Source organism: Hyaena hyaena, unplaced genomic scaffold, assembly GCF_003009895.1.
Source record: "Hyaena hyaena isolate Hyena2069 unplaced genomic scaffold, ASM300989v1 scaffold_299, whole genome shotgun sequence".
Classification (NCBI taxonomy): domain Eukaryota; kingdom Metazoa; phylum Chordata; class Mammalia; order Carnivora; family Hyaenidae; genus Hyaena; species Hyaena hyaena.
Genome location: NW_024080930.1, coordinates 798,513 through 821,976, shown reverse-complemented (window position 1 = coordinate 821,976; position 23,464 = coordinate 798,513). Strand labels below are relative to the sequence as shown.

The following is a 23,464-nucleotide window of genomic DNA, read 5'->3' as shown; positions in this document are numbered from 1 at the left end:
GTTTAGAAGTTAAAAAAATTCAGTTGAGTATCAGAAATGTAACCGTATAATAGCCACAATAACAATGGCTGCGATTTACTGAGTAGTTACTAAGTGCTCCACTGTTTTTAAGAACGCTGCATGTATTTTATCCTCTAATCTTCGCAAGTCTTTCCCCATTTTATAGATGAGGAAACAGAGGCATACAAAACTTAAGTAACCTGTCCAAGATCACAGAGCTAAAGAGGATCAACAATTGAATTTGGCTGTTGGTTGGCTCAACAGCTGATGTGACTACTAAGCCACGTTGTACTGTGCCATCCTAGGCTTTCCCACAGCTACAGCATCTGTGGCCTAAATCTCCTAAGGTTTTAAAGGGAAAAGAAAAAAACAACACTTCAAAAAATGCTACCAGTGCCATCAACTTAGAGTTTGATGATGAAGTTACATTTTATATGACAAAGAATAAAGTACAATGTATTTCATTTTCAAGTCTCTATCTCTTAACTGCCTCTTAATTCTATAAAAAAGAAAAATACTCAATTCACTAGTTAAGACATAATCCCTTCAACATGAAATTCCCTATAAAAAAAATTCTACCCAAGCTGTCATGATAAGATTAACATCAGCAAAGGGGTACACATACTTTGAAGGACTAGAAAAAGCAGCCCACCCTATCCAAAAACCTAAAAATATTTATATGTAGCAAGTAAGAAAGACAGGGTAAGTTAGAGCTGCAAAACTGCTTCCAAAATAGTTAAGAACTTAGTAGGAATCTGAGGAAAGTTCAAGTGCTTATGACAATCAACTGATTGCTGTGACTTTCCCAGGTGTGAAAGAGGAGGAAAAAAACTAAACACCTCTACACTCTGGTTCCCCAGGAATGCCTGTGTGCTCTGTGTGGTAGGGTAAAGGGCACAAATGAGAAATGAGAAGATACACATTGAATGTAGTCCTGGACCTCAGAAAAGCTTCAAAACTTCCCACACCACGAGGTTTCAGGATGTTTTCCACAGAAATCAATCATTGTTAAATCAATGACTTAACAGTCATCAATTGTTAAATTGGCCGTACTCTGGCAAGCTTAATACTTACTGGGTTGATTTCCTAAAACAATGGAATGTTCTCTGAAGAAGGAAAAGGGCAGCTGAGGGGGAAATGGTAGCATCTTACAGTAACTCTGAACTTAACACTACAAAAATTGGACATACCTCTTCATGCTTCATTTTTAGCAGAATAGAGACTAGGAAAACCCTTCTAACACACAGCTTTCTGTTTCTCGGGTACAGCAACAAGCTAGATTTTGACTGCTTAACAACTCATGGCTTTAACCCCAGTTGGGCCCTCCAGGCTCCTGGCTGTTCGTGGTTGGTAATCTCTCCCATTCTTCACCTCTCTTCCCAAGGCTCTGACCAACCTTCATTTTTCTACCTTTTCAGCAGATGACTTTTTCTTTCACCTTTTTCTAGAATGTATACCCATTAGGGCTCGGCTCTTTGTTCATAGATGTATCTCATGCACATAGAACGGTGCCAGACACATAACAAGTACTTAGTATTTGTTTGTTAAATGATTTAATTGAATTGGGGAAATGAAATCTCCCAGCTAAGGAACTCTTTCCGAGCCTCCTGCCCTTTAACCTACAAACATAATCTAGTCATTTCCTTCCTCACACCCTCCCCAGTCCATGTGGAAGACATCCCTACTGAGGTTGGCTACTCTACCTGTGCTTCCGATCACAATCTTGCCCATCTCTTTCCTCAGTAATTATTCCTTTCAACCCTAATTTTTAACTACCCCCAGCTATGAACTCCTTTCCCAGGGCCTAAAAGAATACTTAATCCCATTTTGAAGCAAACCCCAAAAAATTTCCTGAACCCTGCAGCCTGCTGAAGTTACACTATTTCAAAGAAGCTTGGCCTTAAAGAAGCCTACAGTTCTGGTCCCTGCTTCCTCATCCATGCTCCACTATCACCCTGTGGCAAGGTGGCTTCCGTCTCAGGCGTCTCAAACCTCTCGTGGTAAGGTCATTAAAGGACCACTACCTACCCAATCTAAGAGCTACTTTTGCTTCATTTGATGTTTCTAGTATATTTGACCCGGGCTACTCATTTCTTAAAACTCCCTTTTCTTTGCTCTCTGGCACTATTCTCTTACTGTTTTAGCCTGACAGTTTTCACCGTTCCTTTGCCTGTCCCTTAAATGACTGTTCCCCCAGGGAGGCCTCATCTGCTCTTTTCTATAAATATCCTGAATGAGCTCATCTGCATTCATACTTTCAACCAATACTTGCATATTCTACTGACACCCAGAACTCTATCCTCAGCCCAGTCCTTTTTACCTGAGCTCCAGACCTGGATATCCAACTAGAAGACATTCTCATGTGAATGACCACAAATATGTCAACTTTTACCTAATTTGTCATTTCACCTGACTGCAAATTTCTCCTGGTTCCCTATCTCAACTAATTGCTGATGAAGCCATTCTCCTTATTCCTCTGTATCTGTACAGTTCATTGTTAATTCCTGTAAATACTAGCAGGTAAATCTCTTTTGAATTCAGCCCTTGTTCTATTCTACCTTAATGCCAGCCACTTTTTTTTTTTTTTTTTTTTACCTTTTTAATGTTTTATTTATTTTTGAGGGGGAGAGAGAGAGAGAGACAGTGTGTGCAGGGGAGGGGCAGAGAGAAAGGGAGACACAGAATCTGAAACAGGCTCCAGGCTCTGAGCTAGCTGTCAGCACAGAGCCCGACACGGGGCTCGAACCCACGAACCGTGAGATCATGACCTGAGCCAAAGTCGGATGCTTAACTGACTGGGCCACTCAGGCGCCCCTTACAGCCACTATTCTTCACTAAACTGCTATAATTAACCTATTACACAATTAAACTTTTGGATATCCATTTTGGATACACACTTCCTTCCCCCTAAGTCCAAAACTTGCCACATGAGTAGTTAATATAAAACACAAGCATAGTAATAACTCTACTGGCTTAAAATTCTTCCTTTGCTCACCATTACTTAAAGCAATGGCCTCTAAAGTGGGGTACAGAAAGTTTTCTCCTCTTTCATTTCTATTTTTATGTGTTTATACATATCTATATGTATATACACAAACACAGTAGAACATATAACAAAATTATATACATAAGAAGGAATATGCTTCAAATCTTTTGTTGATACGGGTACTTCAAAAATATGCACAGTTGACTAATCTAAGGAAAAAGTAGAATCCTCTAACATAGCACAATCATCATATGACAATGGGCTGACTTTTAATCAAATCTACTTTAACACTATATATGAATTATGCCAAACTACCTTAATTGTCTTTCTTTTTTTAAGTTCGTTTACTTTGAGAGAGCTGAAGACATTGCAAGTGGGGGAGGGGCAGAGAAACAGAGACAGAAAATCCTAAGCAGGCTCCACACTGTCAGCACAGAGCTCGAACCCGAGAAACCGCGATGATGACCTGAGCCAAAACCAAGAGTTGGACAACCGACTGAGCCACCTGGGTGCACCTACCTTAGCTTTCTAACTAGCATATATCACCTCTGAGGCTCTACCTATGTCACCCCTCTGCCTGAAATGTCCTAATATCTATCCACTCACATTTGTTCTGACTTCCCATCAACTACCTTCCCCATCAATTCAACTCTTCAAGTCTCAAAACAAACCTGACTTGCTATATGAAGCCTTCTTTGAGCTTCCCAGGACGAGGTGGGCACTTCTTTCTCTGTCTCTCAGAGACAACAAGCATCTCTATTACAGCACTAATGTAATTTCTCATTTACATGGCTGTCTACTCATCTTTGTACTGACAGTGCCTAGCATGACTCATGACACAAATTATGTTTATGTTTGTTACAAGTGCTCAAGAGGCACAGTGTTAGGGGACAAACCACAACACCTTAGTTACCTGAAACAATTGAAAAAGTGCTTTGTTTTGCTGAGGTTTGGGCTGATGATCAATTTTAACTTTTCCCATTTTGAGATGTGCTTACATCATGCATTGAGTTTTCAGGTGTTGGTAACAGCGAGAGATTTTTAGAAAGCCAACACTTTATCTTTTACCAAATCCTAATCAATTAACCACCAACAGTGTCAACACATTCTGAAAAACGACTTATATAAATTCAAATGCTAAGGCTCAGTGATTCTGGTCAAACATAGCAAATTAATTGCATACATTTATCTTCCTTTTCTGAAATCCCACTAAAATGTAAGTGAAGGGGAAAGAAGGTATAAACCCTTAATACCAAAGAACAGAAGTGACCCCAGTGCGTAAGCAATTCGAATACGGTTTAGAAAGATGTAATTTTAAAAGAAGGAATAGTACTTGACTTGGCAAAGCCAAGGAAACCAAACTGTCTGCAAAGAAGGAACTAGTAAGTGAACTTGCTGGCCAGAATTTACAGGCAATGGGACTGCAGAATGGTATAAAACATGGGGTAAAAATTGGGAAGGGACTGAAAATTTAAATAACAAAGCGGTAAGAGTCCTCACCCGCTCCAAGGTCCAGCAACAACTTTGCCCACTAGCAGAAGGCAAAGGAGTCTAAAATAGGAGTGTTAAGAGAAAGCCTGAGAGTTAAACCACAGCCCTTTAAAAACTCTCCCTTATGTGGCGTTCAGATTATAGCAGGTAAATATGCCTCTTAGGTACATACAGAAGAAAATACTTACCTTGCTCTTGGAATGCCGTAAGTTATATATAGTGGAAGATCATTCTCTAGATAAAGTGAAAAATCTCAGAGAATAGATCTCTATTTACTGATACGTGGGGACCACCCTAGAAGACAAAACCACCTAAATGCCTAACAGGAAGTCCCCTAATGACATGGCTCATTGAGTCACCAAGAGCTTTGAATCAGCTTTTTAGTACTTCTAATACATACTTGAGGATCACCAGATATTCCAGGGAAGTTTCCAACATGATAGGAACTAAACAAAACACAAGAAAAAAAGGACAGAAAAAAAGGTAATTTTGGAAATAGAAAACAAAACTTCAAAACACTATAAACTGCAAATTAAAATTCATATGGAAATTAAAAATCCCATAGCAGTGTTAAGACAGTGGGGGTGCCCAAAGCATCCAACTCTTTAATTTCAGCTCAGGTCATGATCTCACAGTGCAGGAGCTCAAGCCCTGTGTCAAGCTCTGTGCTGACAATGTGGAGCCTGCTTGGATTCTCTCCCTCTCTCTCTGCTCCTCTCAAGCTTGTTCTCTATGTCTTTCTCAAAACAAATAAAAATAAACTTTAAAAAAGAAGTGTTAGAAGATACAGGTCAAGGAAATTTCCTCAGAAGGCAAAATAAAAGGGAAAAAATGGTAGAAAAGACAAAAAGGAAGTCCACCAACTAATAGACAATTCATATAGAGAGAAAATGTGTAAGTACATTTTTTAATAGGAGAAAATCTCCCAAATTTAGGGAAATTGACCAGATTGAAAGGGCCCAACAGAGACTTAAAGAGCAAAATGGTACAAAAATAAAAAATAAAACAAACAAAAAAAGCCCTGATACCACATCTAGAGACAAAGACCATTAAAAAAGGAGGGGGCAGAAAAAGCACTTTACATATACTATGGCTCCAAATTCATCTCCCATTGGGCCATTTTCAGGTACTACAGGAAAACGAACTTCAGTAAAACAAAGGGATAAACCAAGAAAGAAAACAGTGTCCAGGAAACAGGAGATACAATGCAAATAATAAAGAGGAAAAGAGAGAGAAGAATATTTAGGATGAGAAATACATAGTATGCCTAAAGAGTATCTAGTCCACATTGCATCAGGAGTAGAGGGCTAAAGATATTTTTAGTTTGAAAAAAACTTGGAAATGGGGCGCCTGGGTGGCTCAGTCAATTAAGCATCTGACTTTGGCTCCGGTCATGATCTCAGGGTTCATGGGTTCAAACTCTGCATCAGACTCTGTGCTGACAACTCAGAGCCTGGAGTCTGCTTCAGATTCTTTGTCTCCCTCTCTCTCTACCCCTCTCCATCTCCCTTCCCCACCCCCCCCAAAGATAAGCATTAAAAATTTTTTTAAAAATAAAGAAACTTGGAATGGATATAGTGGGTATTTGAGCATCTGGGTAACATCCATGCATACACGAAGTGGTGTGGCTGAAAGAACTCTAAGATGGCCTCAAGATTATTGCCCCCTGGTGGACACTTTCTGCGTAAAACGTTCCCCTTGGATGTGGTAAAAAAGTTGAATAGGATAGAGTATCACAGAGTAATTAGGGTCACTCATCAGTTGACTTTCAGTTAATCAAAAGGGAGATTATCTTAGGTGACCCTAACTTATTTAGGTGAGTCCTTTAGAAGAAGCCGAAGCACTGGAAAGGGGTTCCTCCTGCTGGTCTCAAAGACACAGCTTCTGATTCCGAATCCTACACCTGCAAGGAAATAGATTCACTCAACAACCACATGAGCTTTGAAGATGATATAGCACCATGTGTCTAGTCTCTGCCACCTTGACCACTGTCTTGTGACATCCTGAGAAGATCCAATTACTCCTCACTCACAGAAACTGTGAGATAAATGTTGATTGTTTTAAGCCTCTAAAATTGTCACATACTGAGAGAAATTGAAAACTATGGCATGTGGACAAACTTAAGGATATCTAAGCAGAATACACAACTTCAAGGGAAATCATACTTTCTTCAAATACGTAAAACTTCAGGAGTCAAACCAGGGTCAAGTAATTTTAGAAATAATACATTTAGTGATACCAGAAAGCAAGATTAACTCTGAATGAGGAAGGGATGTAACTGGTCAGTACTGCTGAAAAAAAATCAGGTTTGAAGAGACAGAGAGCAGTTTCAAGTTGTCCTGGATCTTTTAGCTTACAAAAAATAGAGAGGCTCAATCAAGGATTTTCCCTCAATTAGAATGACCACAAAGTTTCTCACATGTGTCCACTACATTATCAAATACAAGGATTCTTAAAGCAAGGCCCTACGACCAGGAGCATCAGCATCACCTGGGAATTTGTTGAAACAGCAAATTTGTGAAACCCACTCCCAGACTCACTGAATCAAAAATTTGGGATGATGCCCAGCAATCTCAGTTTTTAACAAGCCTTCTAGGTGATCCTGATACAGGTTCAAAACGGAGAACCACTCAACTAACGTCAGTTTCTACCGCTGTCCTACTATGCTCTGGTCTTTCTTCTTTGGTCAAGAGGTAAAGCATTTCCAAAGTTACCATATGTAACCTAGATTAGCCACTAGCATCTGGCAGAAGCTTAAAAACTGTTTGCTAAACGATAAATAACTAAGTATTAGGCTTCAGATGTGTTTCTCTCACATTATAAAGAACAAACTGGGTATGAACGACTTCAGGCAGCATGTGTTGTATTCACTTTCCCACAATCTCCATCAATCCCTACTACCTTCTACCTCCTAGGTTCACACATTTTTTTGCCCAGCCAATGACAGCATTCAAAGTTTGGGATCTAGGAAAAATAGTTTATAATGAACAACTTAAAATCTGGATACAATATGGTCCAACCTTCTCTTACAAATTCTAGGCGATTAAGTATATGACAGCTATTTCATGATGATTCAAACATGTACAATCTGTTACCCTTCCATTTACAGGTCTCGTGGTCCAGCATTAAGCCCTAGGAAAGGTATTTAAAGATAACATCCCAAGATTTCTGTTTTTGGTCTGAAGGCTTCAGAAAAGTAGCCCCTGACTATTCAAGTATCTCAAAGACTCACGTGCCCAGTAACTACAAAGGCGTCAAACAGAGCTTTGACTGATGGAATTTACAATATAATACCAACTTTGGAAACTTTATACCTTGCACATGTAATAACATCAAATCATTTCTGAGAAAGACTTCAATGTATCCAAAATTTAATGCAGGAGCAGAGGTTTAATTACATTAAAATTAGAACACAGTGTCTTTCCATACCATCTACAAGGAAAACACGATACATTTAATGAACACATCACGAAGATACCAAGCTTCCACTAAATTAGAAGTTTCTCTTAACGATGAGGGGTTAGAAACCTCTCTCTAAATGAGTCACGATGTAGGTGAGCCTCCATTTAGGATGCTCTGAATTAACGATAAGAGCCTGAGGAGCTGGAGGAGCTGGCACACACTCTGCCATTTCATAGCGGCATAACCTTCTATAAGTCACATTTTCCCTTTGAGCTCTCTCTTCTTATCCATGAAAAGTACAGATTAGTACTAATAACACTCTGAAAACTCCTTACACTTAAAAACAATTTTTGCTATCATTAGAGTAACTACTTCTTTAAGCAATTTTTTTTTTTTAAAGAAAAATGAAATAAGGGCAAGCTAAAACTCGGTTAAAACACTTAAGTATCTGTATCTAACAACAGTGACTGATTCTGATAATTTGTACTGTAGATATTATCTTTTTTAAATAGCCCTCACCCTAAAAAACCCAAGTGAAGTTCTAAAAACTCAATACATTCAGGGAGCCTGGGTAGCTCAGTTGGCTAAGCATCCAAATCTTGATTTTGGCTCAGGTCATGATCTCACATTTTGTGGGTTTGAGCCCCACATCTGCTGTAGCACAGAGCCTGCCTGGGACTTTTTCTCTCTCTCAAAATAAATAAATGAACACTTAAATAGGTTTTCATCACAGAAAAACCTAAAAGATTCAGAAAACCTAAAAAAACAACATTTCACAATCATATCTCCCAGAAATAAACATGATAGCACTTTAAGGAATTTTTTTAAGTATTTTTATGCATATACAGAATGTATTTTATATAGATGAGGGCACAGAGAATACACAATTTTGCATCCTGCTTTCTAAGTGACCACTGCACCATCTTTGAAAACATTCTTCAGACTGGCTTCCAACCGTATGAATAGCCTATAGTTTAACTACTAATTATATACTCATGACTCAGAATATACTAATATGTCATCAAATAAAACCAAAGTCATATTCTCATTAATGCCTTTTTCTTTATCTCACACCAACATAAATATCAGTTCAGCATTAACAGAGTATCGAATGAAAGCAACAATGAAAACAGACAACTAAAATTCTATATGTTATCAACTGAGTAAGGAAAAAGGCAGCCTGTAAGATCTAGAATAGTTGTTTTTTAAATCAACAGAAATATGAGTTTAAGGATGACTTGGGAGTCTTCCCATTCAGCTGAATGTATACAGATCCCTGGCAGTACTGAGTAAACAAGAGTAGGTAGAATCCTCATCTGTAAACATCTTGGGAGCTGGCAGGGTGGTTACGCAAAGCACATGAATTTTAATGTTAAAATCCACGTGACAGAGATTCCTAACAACAGAGTAGAAGAGAAAATGGCAGTTTTGTAAAAGGGAAGCATATAAAGATAAAGGGATAGGCTAAGCACACTCAAATATTTTGAGAGGTTCAAAATAATTGTCCTATATGTTTAGTAATGCACAGACTTACCTTCTGTGAAGACTGAATGACAGAAATTTTCTAACATGAGCACTTTGAGTTCTTTTATAGTCAATCCACTTAAGATAATTTCTTAGAGAAGATAATTTCTTAGAGACTGTTATTAAGAGCCTAATGGGGGAAACTGAAAATAACTAGGGCAGAAAATTCCAACTCACCAAAAAAAAACCTTATTCAGAATAGCTCTCTTAAATTTCTTACTTGAAAATGCTTAAATGAAACAGAAAGACAGTAAAGTAAGAGACTGAGGCATGGTTAAATGTACAAGTGAAAAGAACCAACAATTTACCTAGAAAAATGATCAGAAAAGCAACTGGTACATACAACTATATACCTAATTGCTGTTAGGAATCAGGATTTTCTGTGTATGAAAAATGGGTTCTAATTCCCCAAATCCTTTCAACTTATATTGCACATGTATCCTATACAAACACAATATATAGCACTCACAGAGATATGTACCAGAGCGGTGGCTCTCAGCCCATTTCTAGTAAGTCTCTCCTATTAAACACAGGGGCATGGGGTGCCTGGGTAGCTCAGCTGGTTCAATGTGTGACTCCTGATTTCAGGTCAAGTCATAATCTCACAGGTCGAGAGATGGAGCCCAAGTGTGGAGTCTGCTTAAGATTCTCTCGCTGTCCCTCCCCTGAGCTTGTATGCGCGTTCTCTCAAAACAAAAACAAAACACACAAGAACAAATTTCCTCCCATCTATGGGTTGCAGGGGTTGGGGAAAAAGTCATAGACTCTTGTGTACAGCCCTCTGGACTCTGACGGACCCAGATGTGCCAATACACATGATAAACATGACTTAAAAAGAAAGTAATGAAAGCTGCTTTGGTACCTGTGGTCCCTCGGTTAATTCCTAACTCTTATTTGGTAATTTTATACAAAATCCTCAATTCTTACAACTGCTCTCTGCCTTGAGGAACTAGTGCCAAAAGCTGTCAAAGACAATATAAAAATGTTTCATGTTTTATGGAAGAATAGTATAAGAAAATATAAAGCAAAGCTTTTGTTTTTTGTTTTAAAGCTTTTGTTTTTTAAAGGTAACAGTAGCTGTTAAGAGATTCAGGTGATTTTTTAAAAGCTGGCAGAAGTATAAAGGTAAATTTTATTATGAAGAGAAACACTGACAAGACTGCTAACTTTTTATATTTTATAGATAATTTTATTTTCTCATGCAAGAAAGAAAAGAGTAACTTTTTGCCTTCCTCCAGTAGCCTACCTTAAGAGAGACGAGGCAGTTATATTTAAGTGAAATTGAGTTCTTAACTAAGTCAAAAGTCAGTTCTACTTATGTAAAATTCTTTTAGCTATACAAAAGCCATACTGGGTTCACAATCCATTACTGAAGGGGGAATCTCGTGAAAAAGAATATTGGGTTTTTTTGTTTTTTTCCTTTGCAAGGTCACTAAAAAAAGCTGTCCCTATAAAATTAATTCTAACCTATACTTACCAGTGAAGTGAGGTTTTTAAAAACTTTTTAAAACAAGATGAGAAAGTAAATGAAATACAGTTAGTTGACCCTTGACTATGTGGGTTAAGAGCTCGATTCCCTGCACCGTGGAAAATTCACTTGTAACTTCAGGGTGGGTCAGTCGGTTAAGCATCCAACTCTTGATTTCGGCTCAGATCATGATCTCACAGTGTGAGTTTGAGGCCCACTTTGGGCTCCCAAACTGACAGTGTGAAGCCTGCCTGGGATTCTCATTCTGTCCCTCTCACTCTGATCCCCACCCCCAGCTCGCACACACGCTCAAGATAAATAAATGGACTTAAAAAAAAAAAAAAAGAAAATCATAAGAGAAAATACAAGTATAATACTGCACTGTATTTATACCAAAAAACTATGTATAAGTGGACTCACACAGCTCAAACCCAAGTTGTTCAGGGATCAACTGATACAAGTGGATGGAACCGACAACATAAAAAAGAAAATATATATACACATGCCCATAATTTCAACTTCTCCTCTTAAAAATGTTGCTTAATACAAGCAGCACTGATTCTTATCAATTTCATCTTTTACTCAGATATTAAGGAGCATAGAAATGGCCAAAGGTGTACGATTTATGATGGATGGGAAAAGGAGAATCAAGCTACAATTAAGAGCAGAAGTTTACTGATTAATCTCTTGAACAGAGAGGTAACAGATGTCCTAATTTTATGGAATATGGAGGTAGGTTATAAAAATTATGACTTTTAACTGTATGCATTTATTTACAGGTTGAAGACTACTGAGTGATCAGCTTTTAAAAAGTTTTACCTACTCTTACAATGCCCATTCAGTAAGATTTAGAAATTCTATCTCGATTCTTTGGAGATGGCTAAAATCTATATAAACACTGCTTATTACATGGAGATTCTTTGAAATGAAGATACTTAATGAGTGTGAAATCTTACAATGCCTCAAAAGCACTCGATTTTTCAATACTTATCAGAGAAGCCTTTTTGATCTCTAGGAAAATCTCACTTATTCCAAGAACATACTGATAAAACAGGTTCACTTGACTCAATAAGCCACAGATCATAAGGCATTACAAATATTCAACACCAACGAGAAAGTGCACATTTCCTTAACCTAAAGATAATCTTTACTCTATGAGCTATAAACCTATTTAAAATACCTTATATACAAGGCCACCTGGATAGTTCAGTCGGTTGAACGTCCAACTCTTGATTTCGGATCAGGTCAGGATTTCGCAGTCATGGGATCGAGCCCCGTTGTCAGGCTCCAGCACTCAGAGAAGAGTCTGCTTAGGATACTCTCACTCACTCTCTCTGCCTCTTCCTTGCCCACATTCTCTCTCTCTTTCTCTCTCTCAAAATAAACATTAAAAATACATACATACACAAACAAAAAAACCAAAAAACTTCAAAGAAGTCTTAAACTAAGTCACTTAAAATTTCTATCAAGAAAAATTAAATACCTGGAACTCATTCCCCTTACTCTTTTGTCCAGTGACTTGGATTAATTCTAAGTAACAAAACAATCCAGTAACTAAAAATAAGTATTTCAACTAAACACCAGAGGTCTGAAAAAAATAAAAATCTCATGGCAGTAAGGAAGTTAAACCTTTTAAGATTTAACCATCTTTTCACTGAGACGTTTGATCACTTAAAACTAAACTGAGTTTACAAACTATTTATAAAGACAGTTTCTTTGGTCAATCCTTTAATTGCCATGAATAATGTTTCAGATAATTAGCCTAAACTAACTTTCAGAATTCTCTAATCCCAAAAAAGAAAAGTCACACTAGTCTAATGTATATTGTGACTTCATTTCAAAATTATTAAATTAATATACTATTGTGTTGACCCAAAGTTAAGAACTCACCTAAATATATCCTTTATGTATTTATATTTTGAAAAGGATTTTTTTGTGTGTGTGCACTTGTTTGCTCATGACAGATGTCTAAGTTTGTTGTGAAAATTAGTACTTCTGTTCTAGAGACAGGAAATCAAAATAAAGTAAAATTACAAGTGAACTAAATAAAAATATGATTAATAAGGATGTTTTTTAAAAGGATTTATGTCTACATAATGTGACCAATCAAAATGACAGAACACACCTTGCTTTTAAGAGTTACATAATCACATCTTAACAGGCTACTCAATCACTACTTTATCATTTATTATTTTTTATTTTTAAATGTTTATTTTTGAGAGAGACAGCACACAAACGGGGAATGGACAGAGAGACAGGGAGACTCAGAATTCAAAGCAGGCTCCAGGGCTAGAACTCTCCAAACCTGGGATCATGACCGGAGGTGAAGTCGGATGGATGCTTAACCACCTGAGCCGTCCAGACACCCCACATAATCACTCCTTCAGTTCTTACATAAACCTCAGGTCGGAGCCAAGAACATCATATACTACATCCATTCTGCCTCCCAAATAATCTCACCTCTATTATTTGCTCATCCCTAAAATTAATTGACACAGATTAAGCTTAAAGTAACCAACCCTGACTAGTTTATACATTCCTACTAATTGCTTTGTCTAAATACTCAAGTACCATAATCTTGATTCTCCTCTTCTCAATTTGTTCAGCGCTAAATATATAACCACTTAAAATGTCTTTATTTTCATTTTTAAATCTGTAGAGTAGGACCTAGTATCTTAAAAAGACATTATAAAATATTTGTAAATCTAAATAATATTCGTACATTTTCGCATGCCAACACACCTTGTTATCCCATATAGAGACCATGCTACCTTTCAGTCAAGAGTGGATGGTCTACCCATCCCATGACCACCAAATCCAGAAAAGCAAAGATCTCCTCCTCCAAGTTTTTTTGGGGGGTGTTTTGGGAGGGTGGGCACTCAGATGAGCACTGCCAATCCTACAATGAAGCCAACTGAAGCTAGGGGAGGAACTGCAGGAGCAGTAGGGAAAGGAATGGCCGGAAATGTTTTCCAGAACTTTCAGGTAGGTAAATGTACTGCAGCCAGGGGAAAGGCCCGGAGGGTCCACGTGATTATACCTGCTATGGCCCCTTGGGCAAGAGAAAAAGGAATGAAGCCACAAGGATAAAAAGAAATCAGAACAACAAGGAACCAGTTAAGTCTTTACTATATGAAACAATAGGTTATAGATAGAGAGAACAGGACATTTAAAAAGAGCCAGGGTCATCTTGCCTGATATACATGTTACCTTGAAAAACCCCTAAAAACAAAAAAATGAGTTCTTTCAAATTTTAATGGGGGGGGATTATTCCACTAATATATTAAAAAAACAAACCTACTGTGATAAAAGTTCTCATCAGAAATCTCTAAGTATGTAAGATGAAGGATGTTAACTTACTATGGTAATCATTTCACACTATACATGTTTTGAATCATGGCTGTGTGCCTTAAACTAATACAATGTTATATGTCAGTTATATTTTAATAAACGGGGGGGACATCTATTCTCAAAATATGCAAATTCTTCTACTCTTATGGTTGATATCCTAATACATGTCGATAGATTTAAAATTCTATTTCTACGTCAGTCACAGTGAAGTAACTTTTCAGCTTATAAGTCAAGTATTACTGGCAACTCAAAATATTCTTTAATTACTTGCTTGGGGGAACATGTTCTCACTCTTAATTTCCATGCAATTTGTATGCTAGCTAGAAGGTCCTTTTTAAACTCCCACACTCATGATTTCATGGCCAATCTGAGTGAGCAGCTCATCAAGAACTTACCATGTCATTTCCTACATTTTTACCCCTGCACACGAAATGCCCTAATCCTGAAAAAGTCCCACTGAGACAACTACACACAACTCATCATCATCCCTGCTCTCCTCTTACTCTGGAATTTTCTAGGCACTGTTCAGCCATCCATTTTCCCTACCTAGCTAGGTAGCTAGGGTTCATTGCTCCGGCTTAGTGTTTCCACAGGGCCTCACATACAAAATCAAAATTTCAATGATTTTTAAAACTAAGTTTTTGTCCTACTTCCCTGACTCTTCATGTAACTACCCTGCCTTAAACCCTTTAGTGGTTCCCACAGCCAAGAAGAGCGTTTTTGGAATTACCAGTTGTTATCACTGGGTTGTTAAATCAACTTACCAGAGCTCAAATGTCATTCTTTCTTAAAAATAGAAAATACGACAGTACATCACACAAACAGCATTATTTTGTGACATTTTATCATTTATAATATGTATCTACTAGGTTGTGAGGTAAAAATGTGTACCTAACTATAATGGGTCATTGCCTCCAAAAAGCTTGAAATACACCAGCTTTTGTTTGCTCTACAAGGCCTTCTACCCTGGCCCCTGCATAAGACTCCAGGCCTAGCTCTTACCACACTCCTTAGAAGGGAGTTTGCTAAGCCACTTTTTTCTTTTTGCAGTTCCTGCCCTCAGTACCACCAATCACACTGTTCCCTCTGCCTAGAAGAGGCACACCTTGTCTCTAAGGCACACCTGTTCCCCTCCTTCATTATTTAATACCTATTAACCACCTCCACAAAAGCTTTTGGATCCTTCCCTCAGCAGCTAATGCTACACACGCACACACACATATTTTGTATCCCTATGATGCCCTACACCAGAGCCCCTGGGACATTTCACTGTACTTTCCTTTCTAATGACAGGCTTGACTGTCTTGCCAACTTCTAAACGATAAACTCTGAGGAAAGGTGCACATTTTATTAGTTTCTGTATCATCAACACCAGGCTGCCAAACATGCCAAGTAACACGCTGTGTTAGGGGTTCAAATTAGTAAGATGAACCAATAAAGAATTGAAGACTTGCATCTAACTTCTTAGATATTCCTAATGATTGAGCGACTGCGTTTCCAGCAAAGCCCATTCGTGTTGCACTGCTGGATCAAGATTTCCACATTTTTGTCTCGGCACCCAGAGAGCAGCACCCAGTAGTAGCCTGAGGGAGAAAGAGGGGCCAGCTTCCTCTTTCAGCCAAGAAAGGACTTGCTTCAGGCTGCAATCAACAGCACCCACTTTCATGCTTCCAGGAAGTTATCTGGGGAAAGGCAGAGAAGAGGGTTTCCAGAGGTTCCCAAAGGCAGGTGAGATAAATCAGAATAGCACTATCAGACCTTATTAGCACGGAGACTCACATTTTATAAATAACTTTTAATAGGGCGGCAGGGAGGTTCTCTATTCCCTTGATGATGGCACTAAGTTGTCAATATGAGCTAAGCAAAACAAGAGGTGGCATGAAATAACTCGTTGAAGTTCCTTGATTTCTACTGCCTCCTCTAATGGTTCTGAAATAGCTACTGACTCACTGCTCTCCTTAGGAGATACTACTGGGCGGACGACTCGGGGGCTGGACCTAACAGGCACTCCTCACTGGAGCTTTGAAGCTTTTTCCAGACTTACATACATGAATGCTCTCATTTTTAGGGTGTCTGATGCACCTATTTCACAAACCAATTCTTCAACTGCTATCACTGTAATTAAAACAGTTCGGGCAGCATCCAAAATACTTTGACAGACTCTAGCAACTGCCAGATTCAGCTGTTCTTTTCCATTTCCACAGTGGTTCACAAACTACTATTATAGGAGCCAAGTTTGTTTGCTGCCTCAACTAATAACCCATTTTCTTTAAAACTAAAAATAATTCCTTTTGCTTAAACTTTGGCCCTAGACTTGCAATTATAGCCAAAACTAAGGCAAAGAAAAATTCCTATTATAAACTAACATTCAAAAATATATTCGTAACAAGTGACACTCTTCACCACAGTATTAAATTTTATACAGTTGTCAAAGTATTGTAATTTAGGATTGCCCGGGGAAAACTTTAAAGGCCACTTAAATCACCATTTCCTGGGGCACCTGGGAGGATCAGTCAGTTAAGCGTCTGACTTCGGCTCAGGTGGTGATCTCACAGTCCATGGGTTCAAGCCCCGCATTGGGCTCTGTGCAGGCAGCTCAGAGTCTGGAGCCTGTTTCAGATTCTGTGTCTCCCTCTCTCTCTGCCCCTCCACCCCCCTCGTTCTCTCTCTCTCAGAATAAAGATATAAAAAAAATTTTTTTAATAATAATAAAACACCATTTCCTTTTGGTTTAAATAAGAGGCTGTACCTATTCTACACTTATTCTACAAACACACCTACCAAGTGTGGAAACTTCCACAAATGCCTTTTCTATGCTCTTCTCTTCTACCTGTCCATCGTCTCTTGACAACTCAGATGGAAGAGATCACTATCCGTGGGAAAGAATCATAGCCCTACATAGATTTTCAGAAGACTAATGCCAGAAACACTCCTTTTCCTCGCTCTAAGCAAATGTAATTACACTGAATTATCAATAACGTGTGCCATATAGGGGGCTTATTTTCATAGTTTAAATACCAACCCGTTTGGTAGCAAGTTCATCCCAAACTTCTCTTGGTAAAATGGGGAGCATTCACTCAGCTTAAAGATTGTGGAAAACCGATTTTCTTCTATGATGCTACCCACTCTATACAGTCTAGAGCATGCAGCCTTCAACATGAAAAATTGCCACTTGATTTTTTTTTTTTTTTTGCTCTGACATGTTTTAAACAGAAGAGCTGCCGATTCTCAAGGAAGCCATATTTCAAATGTTTTAAATAGCAGTGTTTTTCAGTATTTTCTCTTATTAAAATTGGTGCAATTCATCCCAGTTTTAAATGCCATTATTTTCCAGCTAATATTTAAAAACTGCTGAGAGAGAATAATGTCTCATCTGAAAGATCTACTTCAAGAAACCAGCTAGTAATTAACATACAGAGGAGTAGAAAAGGAAAATAATTCATTTTTACAGACTGGAAAAACGTCAAAACTTAGATCTAAGTCCTTCATTTTACAGATAATAAGAGTCCACAGAGGTTAAGTAATTTGCCTCAGATTACCAAGTTACAAATAGCAGTACTAAAATAGAATAAGGTATTTTAATTGCTTAGCTCTACCTCAAATCATGCAAGTTATATATTCTCATCACCTGTCATTCAAGTTTTAAAAACAATTATCACTCTCATTAATTCCTGATGAAGAAAGAACTCCTACAACATTATGTTCTACATTTCAAAACTTGTCCAAGTTAATAAACTTAAAATTCTAACTCCAACAAAAAAGTAGAACTATCTAAGAACTTTCCTCACAAAGTTTCAAAATATAAAGTTTAGGTGTACATACCCCTAAACCGTCACAATCCATTTGGGTCTATTCTTTCAATCCCTTCTCTTAACTACACTTCAGCTGTGTTTGTTCAACCACAAAGAGAGAGAGAGAAAATTCTCGAAGTTCCCGTTTAACAAAAATCATGGACAATCTGTCAATGAAATGACTACATCATTACTCCATTAATACATTTCTGGCTTACATTACAAAGAGCCACTAGCATGTTATCAAGTTACTGTGTGAAGAGTTAATGAAAGGTTGGAAAACACTGAAAGGTGTGCGGATGTGACACTTAACACAAACCGAAGACCTGAGCTTTAGAGCAAAAAAGAGAAAAAGCGAACAAGTTCTTTCAACAAAAAGATTTTTCCCGGTACCGTGGAAACCACGTCGGTAAGAATTTCAGATTTCCATTGTAATGCCCTAATGAATCAATTCTACATGTTAGCTTTGGATATTCAAGGGCAAAACAGAGGGCACAGTGGAGGCAATCATTTACACTGGATCATTTTCAAGGACTCAAGTCCAACCACTCATTACTTTACAATCGTTCCTTTGTGCAACTGATTATTCTCAAAGTACCGAGGGAACGCAGTACTTCTCTCTCAAAGACCCCGACAACAAAACCCAAGATGGTAGGATTTTAATTACAAACGGAGGCAGCCGCCTGACCAGTAAAAGTGCAGAAGGTGCTGTCTTCTTAAATATTACCAACGGAATTCTATTCTGGTTACAAATTATTTATGTACGTTCCCTAACTATGACCTCTGGTGTCACTCTATAAAAAATACCTTATGAAGAGGTTAACAAAACCCTTATTTTTAACGTAGGACCGGCTTAGCAAGGTGGCAAGTTCGTCTGAAAACATAAAACACAATCACCACCATCGTTCAACAACACACATACATAAAACAGATGCAAAACTACGGTAGGCACAAAAATCCTTACCCCATTTTGCCCAATGAGAACTTGCTCTGAAGTTTCTGCTCTTCTGCTACAGAATAACTTCCAAAGGAATTTCTCCGTCTGCTATTTCGCAGTCGCTTTTCCACCCCCCGAGATCCTTTTCTGGAGGTATTTCAGTGGTGCTTGACAATTCAATTAGTTCCCTTAGGTAAAAGGATTTCTCTCTCGTCAATACCAAAACGTTCAAGCAGAGGTGGCATTTGCTTATGAGAGTTAAAAATGCTGCGCGGAGGAGACAGCGGTCAACTCTATTCCACAAAATGAGTCTACGTGTCTGTCGGAAAACGCAGAATCCAGCTTCACCGAGTCCTACAAAAAATGAGTTCGGTGGTCATTTCGCTCATGTCCTCCCAGACACTCTGCGAGAGCCAGGTAACTCGGCCTTCTGGTGCTACTAAGGCTGCGGGTTCAAATTTCTCCACCACACCAGTTCCCTTGGGGGTGGAGCGTGTAACCCAATGCGACGTGCACTTTATAGAGATCCCTACGAGAAAATAAAAATCCTAAAAGCAGTCATGCCACTGCTCCCCTGCGCTCACGTTAGAAAAAGCTATATAGAAAAATCTCCTCGACGTGCAAACCCAACAGCCCGCGATGGGCACGGCACTCCACATTGGAATCTGTCTTTTAAATGTTTCCCCTCCTAAGACTCGGAGCAGAGAGGAGGTGGGGAGGAGGAAGAGAAGACTGGGCAGGATCGATTCATTCTCCCGAAGAGAATAAACGGAGCCATTTCCAGGCTGGCAGCAGGCTGGGGGCGCAGCGCACGCCGGGGAGCAGGGGGAGGGGGCCCGATCCCACCTCCCTCAGCCCCTTCCCGCCCCGCGCCGCCGAGCACAATGGAGCCCTGCTGGCGCCCGGCCCTTCATTCGCTGCTGCCCGTCTTCCCTCCTCTCTTCGGAGCACCGCAGGTCTGAGGCTGCCAGCGGCGGAGAATGAATGAATCAGAGAGCCAAGCCCCACGCTGCCCTCGGCACCCGCTCCCAGCGCCAGGGCGGGCCGAGCGGCGGCGTTGGACTGAGCTGAAGGGTCGACGGGCGCCCGCCCGCGCCGAGACGGGCGGCTAATCCCGCGTCGGGGGCAGGGGAGCGGGGCTCGAAGCCGCGGGAGAGCCGCTGCTCCAGCGCCCCCACCCGCGTTCCTCGCCTCTCACGCTCCGCGCCGCCGCCACACGCTGCCTCACAGTCCCCCGGCCCGCCGCCGCCTCCTCACGCTTCCATCACCGCCCACCTCCGCGGGCCTCCGGCTCCCGCTCGGCAGAGCAGCGCCGGCCCGGGCTGCCTGAAGCCCGCCGCTGCCTCCGCCTCCACCGGCCGCTCGCGGAGCTGAGGGCGCTGCTTCCCGGGTCAGCACCGCCCGCGTGAGCCGAGCGCGGCGGCGGAGCGGGCTGCGGAGGGCGGGGGAGGAGGCGGGGAGAACCGGGAGCGAGAGCGGTCCCTCCCCCCGTTCGTGGGAGGGGGCGGGAGGCGGCCGCCGCCTCTGAGCCGCGGGAAGGCGTCGGGGGCTGGGACGCGGACCCGTCCCGAGGGCCAGCGGGGCCCTGCGGGCGGCGGGAGAGGAAGCGGCAGCCGCGAGGGCGGCGGGAAGGCGGGTGGTCAGGGGCCGAGACGGCCCTCGTGGGAGCTAGTCCGGCCGGCAGGTCCGTCAGTCCGTCCTTCCTTCCTTTCCCCCCTCCCCTAGTGGCCAGCGGCGGGCGGACCGTGCGCTCTGCTCCTCCGCTGTCTGCTGGCCCCGCTCCCGGCCGCCACAGCCTCCTCCGCGCCCCACACCAGGTGCTCGCGCTGTGTCTCCATCCTCCCCGCAGGAGGACCTTTAAATAGCAACGTCAGCGCGCTCCTCTCCGCACACACGTCACCCGCCGCTCTCGTCACCCTGGTGCGGGGGATGATGTCACGCGGCCGGAAGTCCTGCTAAATTAGGGAAGGAGCGGGGGGAGGAGGACTCGGTGAGCAGCAGCTCTGTGCCCACCTGCTCTTGCTGCTTCTTAAAGGCCAAAGCACAGGAGACAGCCCGAGAGGAGCTCCGAGAAGGAAGCGGCGGGAGGAGATTTCCTTGCAACAAATGTGCCAAACACAAGTGAATCATTCGTAGCAATAGTGCCGAAGTGTCAAGCGGGTGATCTCCTATCTCCCACCCCCACCTGTCGCAGCAGCATCCCTGGGCTTCTCAAGTTTCAACTAGCACGGAAATGTGGGAGGAGAGCCCCGATCGCTGGTGGTAGATGGATTTCCAGCAAGACTTGGGAAAAATCATCTTAATTTTTGAAGACTTATTAAATGCCATTCTGAACATACTAGACTTTAAAACTTTTCCCCCCACTTAGTGGTTTCCCGAGTCACAAAAGAATAAAGAGCATAACTATGAACAAGCCGTACAGTGTTATAAAGGGTCGTAATTTAGGTTGGAGGAGGGAAGGCAGTCAAATGATCTAAGTGTTTTCATTTGCAGAACAGCAACATTTTGGCACAGGATAGTGAGACAATCTTTAAAACTCACTCATAATCATTGTCATAGCTATAGCAAATGCCACTATATTTTCTTGGTTCCAGTTTATCAAGAATGAATTCCAGTCTATGGACATTAAAAATTAGAAAGACTACCAAATTCTTTTTAATATTTTTTTAATATTTTTATTTATTTCTAGGAAAGAGAGAGAGAGACAGCGTGAGCAGGGGAGGGTCAGAGAGAGAGGGAGTCACAGACTGAAACAGGCTCCAGGCTCTGAGCTGGCAGTCAGCACAGAGCCCGACGCGGGGCTCGAACCCACGAACCGCGAGATCATGACCTAAGCGAAAGTCGGACGCTTAACCGACTAAGCCACCCAGGAGCCCCCAAATTCTTTTTAGTATTAATAGAAGTTCGTTCAGATTATTTTTGTATTCTTTACTTTGGCCATGTAGTATATAATTACAGTATCACTTAAGTGTATTGTTTTTCATTTCCTGTATGACAAGGGTGAGTAGCCACTTACAGGTTTACTAGTTATGTGTGTTTGTGTCTATAATAAATCATATTACGAATGCTTTTCAAATTGCAAATTACTACAAAGTTTTTAAACGTCCTTACTTTTATTATTAGATTATTGGGTAAACTCGAATAATGAACTTTGATTTGGTTTAATTTGATAATCATGACCCAGAAATAGAAAACTGCAGAATGCCAAAGGCCATTGCTATTTCAGGGTTGGTCTATAAATTCAGTGACCACGTTTTCCAAACTAAAATCCATACACATCATTTGACAACAGATAAAATATTTGAAATCTGAAGTGACCTGGAAAAGCCAGGACATAAGATTACCAACCTGCAAAGTGATTGTTAGGAGAGCTATAAATGGATATCAATGCATTTGTTTTAAATAAAAGAAGCTAAAACTCTAAGGAATTTCTATCATGTATTTTTTTAAAAGTTTTAATGTTAAACTACTCACATGACTCCTAGTTAAGGAAACTGGTTTTCCAGGTTTTTATTTTTACGTTTTCTTGATCAGGTTAGAAGCTTGATATTAAAGGACATCAGCCAAAAAGTTAGGACCAATTTGCATCTAAACCAGTCTTTCTGTTTATCTTCACATTATAAAATCATGATCTTATAATCTGAAATATTGAAAGTAGTTTTAAGGTTATAACAAAGGATAATCAAGAGCAAACCCCTGCTTGCCAATTTGTCTAATATATATCATCACATTAATAGAAACTGGTACTAACTTATATTTCAGATAAATGGGAGCTTATTATGTGTAAAGTGCTAAAACAATAAAACTGTTATTCTTCAAATAATGTCATCCCTTGGCACTTGCAAATTAAAATAAAAATTAAGTTATTACTGTATAAAATCTCTGCACAAACTATTTACTATCTGTACTAAATCACTTTTCTCTCTTTCCTACTCTTTCCATTAGTCCATGTAGATTAAAGCTCTCACTTTACCATTTTCAAACACTTCGTTCTACCCTTTTATCAGAACTTCCTCCAGTTTCCAATCTTATTCCCCCTCATCTTTACTCAACTGTCAAAACAGCATGCCAGCTGCCTCCCTGCTTTTAAAATGCTGACCTTTCACTAGAGATTCTACTTTTCAAAGCTACCATGGTCTCTTCTTTTGTCGACTTGAAATTGAGAGCAACTTTTTTTCTATGTAAATCTAATTGTGCATCGGGATGTAATTACTCAGAGTTTATGTGGTTATCTAATGTTGGCCTCTGTTCTCAACCTAGAAAAGTCTACCAATAGTTGGTCAATTTTTCTTTCTAGCTGGTATGAGATTAGTATATTGAGGTATACAAATGTCTGTGTACCCAAAGGGATAGGTAAAACATTTTATGTATCATGGAATATCTGATCAGAAAAATATAAAAGTAAGTGCTCTTCTCCTCCCTTGAAACAATTCCAACACAATTTTTGAGAAGAGTCAGAGAACCATTCTATGGCTTTCCGTCTAATAAAACAAATATCGTCTGAGGCGCCTTCA

General features: G+C 40.1%; 1 protein-coding gene across 1 annotated transcript in view; it reads right to left on the bottom strand.

The window, feature by feature from the left end:
• The window catches only part of HOMER1 (homer scaffold protein 1), a 140,056-nt gene extending 119,300 nt beyond the window's left edge, over positions 1 to 20,756 (bottom strand). The window contains exon 1 of the mRNA XM_039247463.1: positions 18,978 to 20,756. Coding sequence (XP_039103394.1) covers positions 18,978 to 18,982 — 5 coding nt within the window. The 5' untranslated portion in view covers positions 18,983 to 20,756. The remainder of the gene's footprint in view (positions 1 to 18,977) is intronic.
• Positions 20,757 to 23,464: the final 2,708 nt, after the last annotated feature.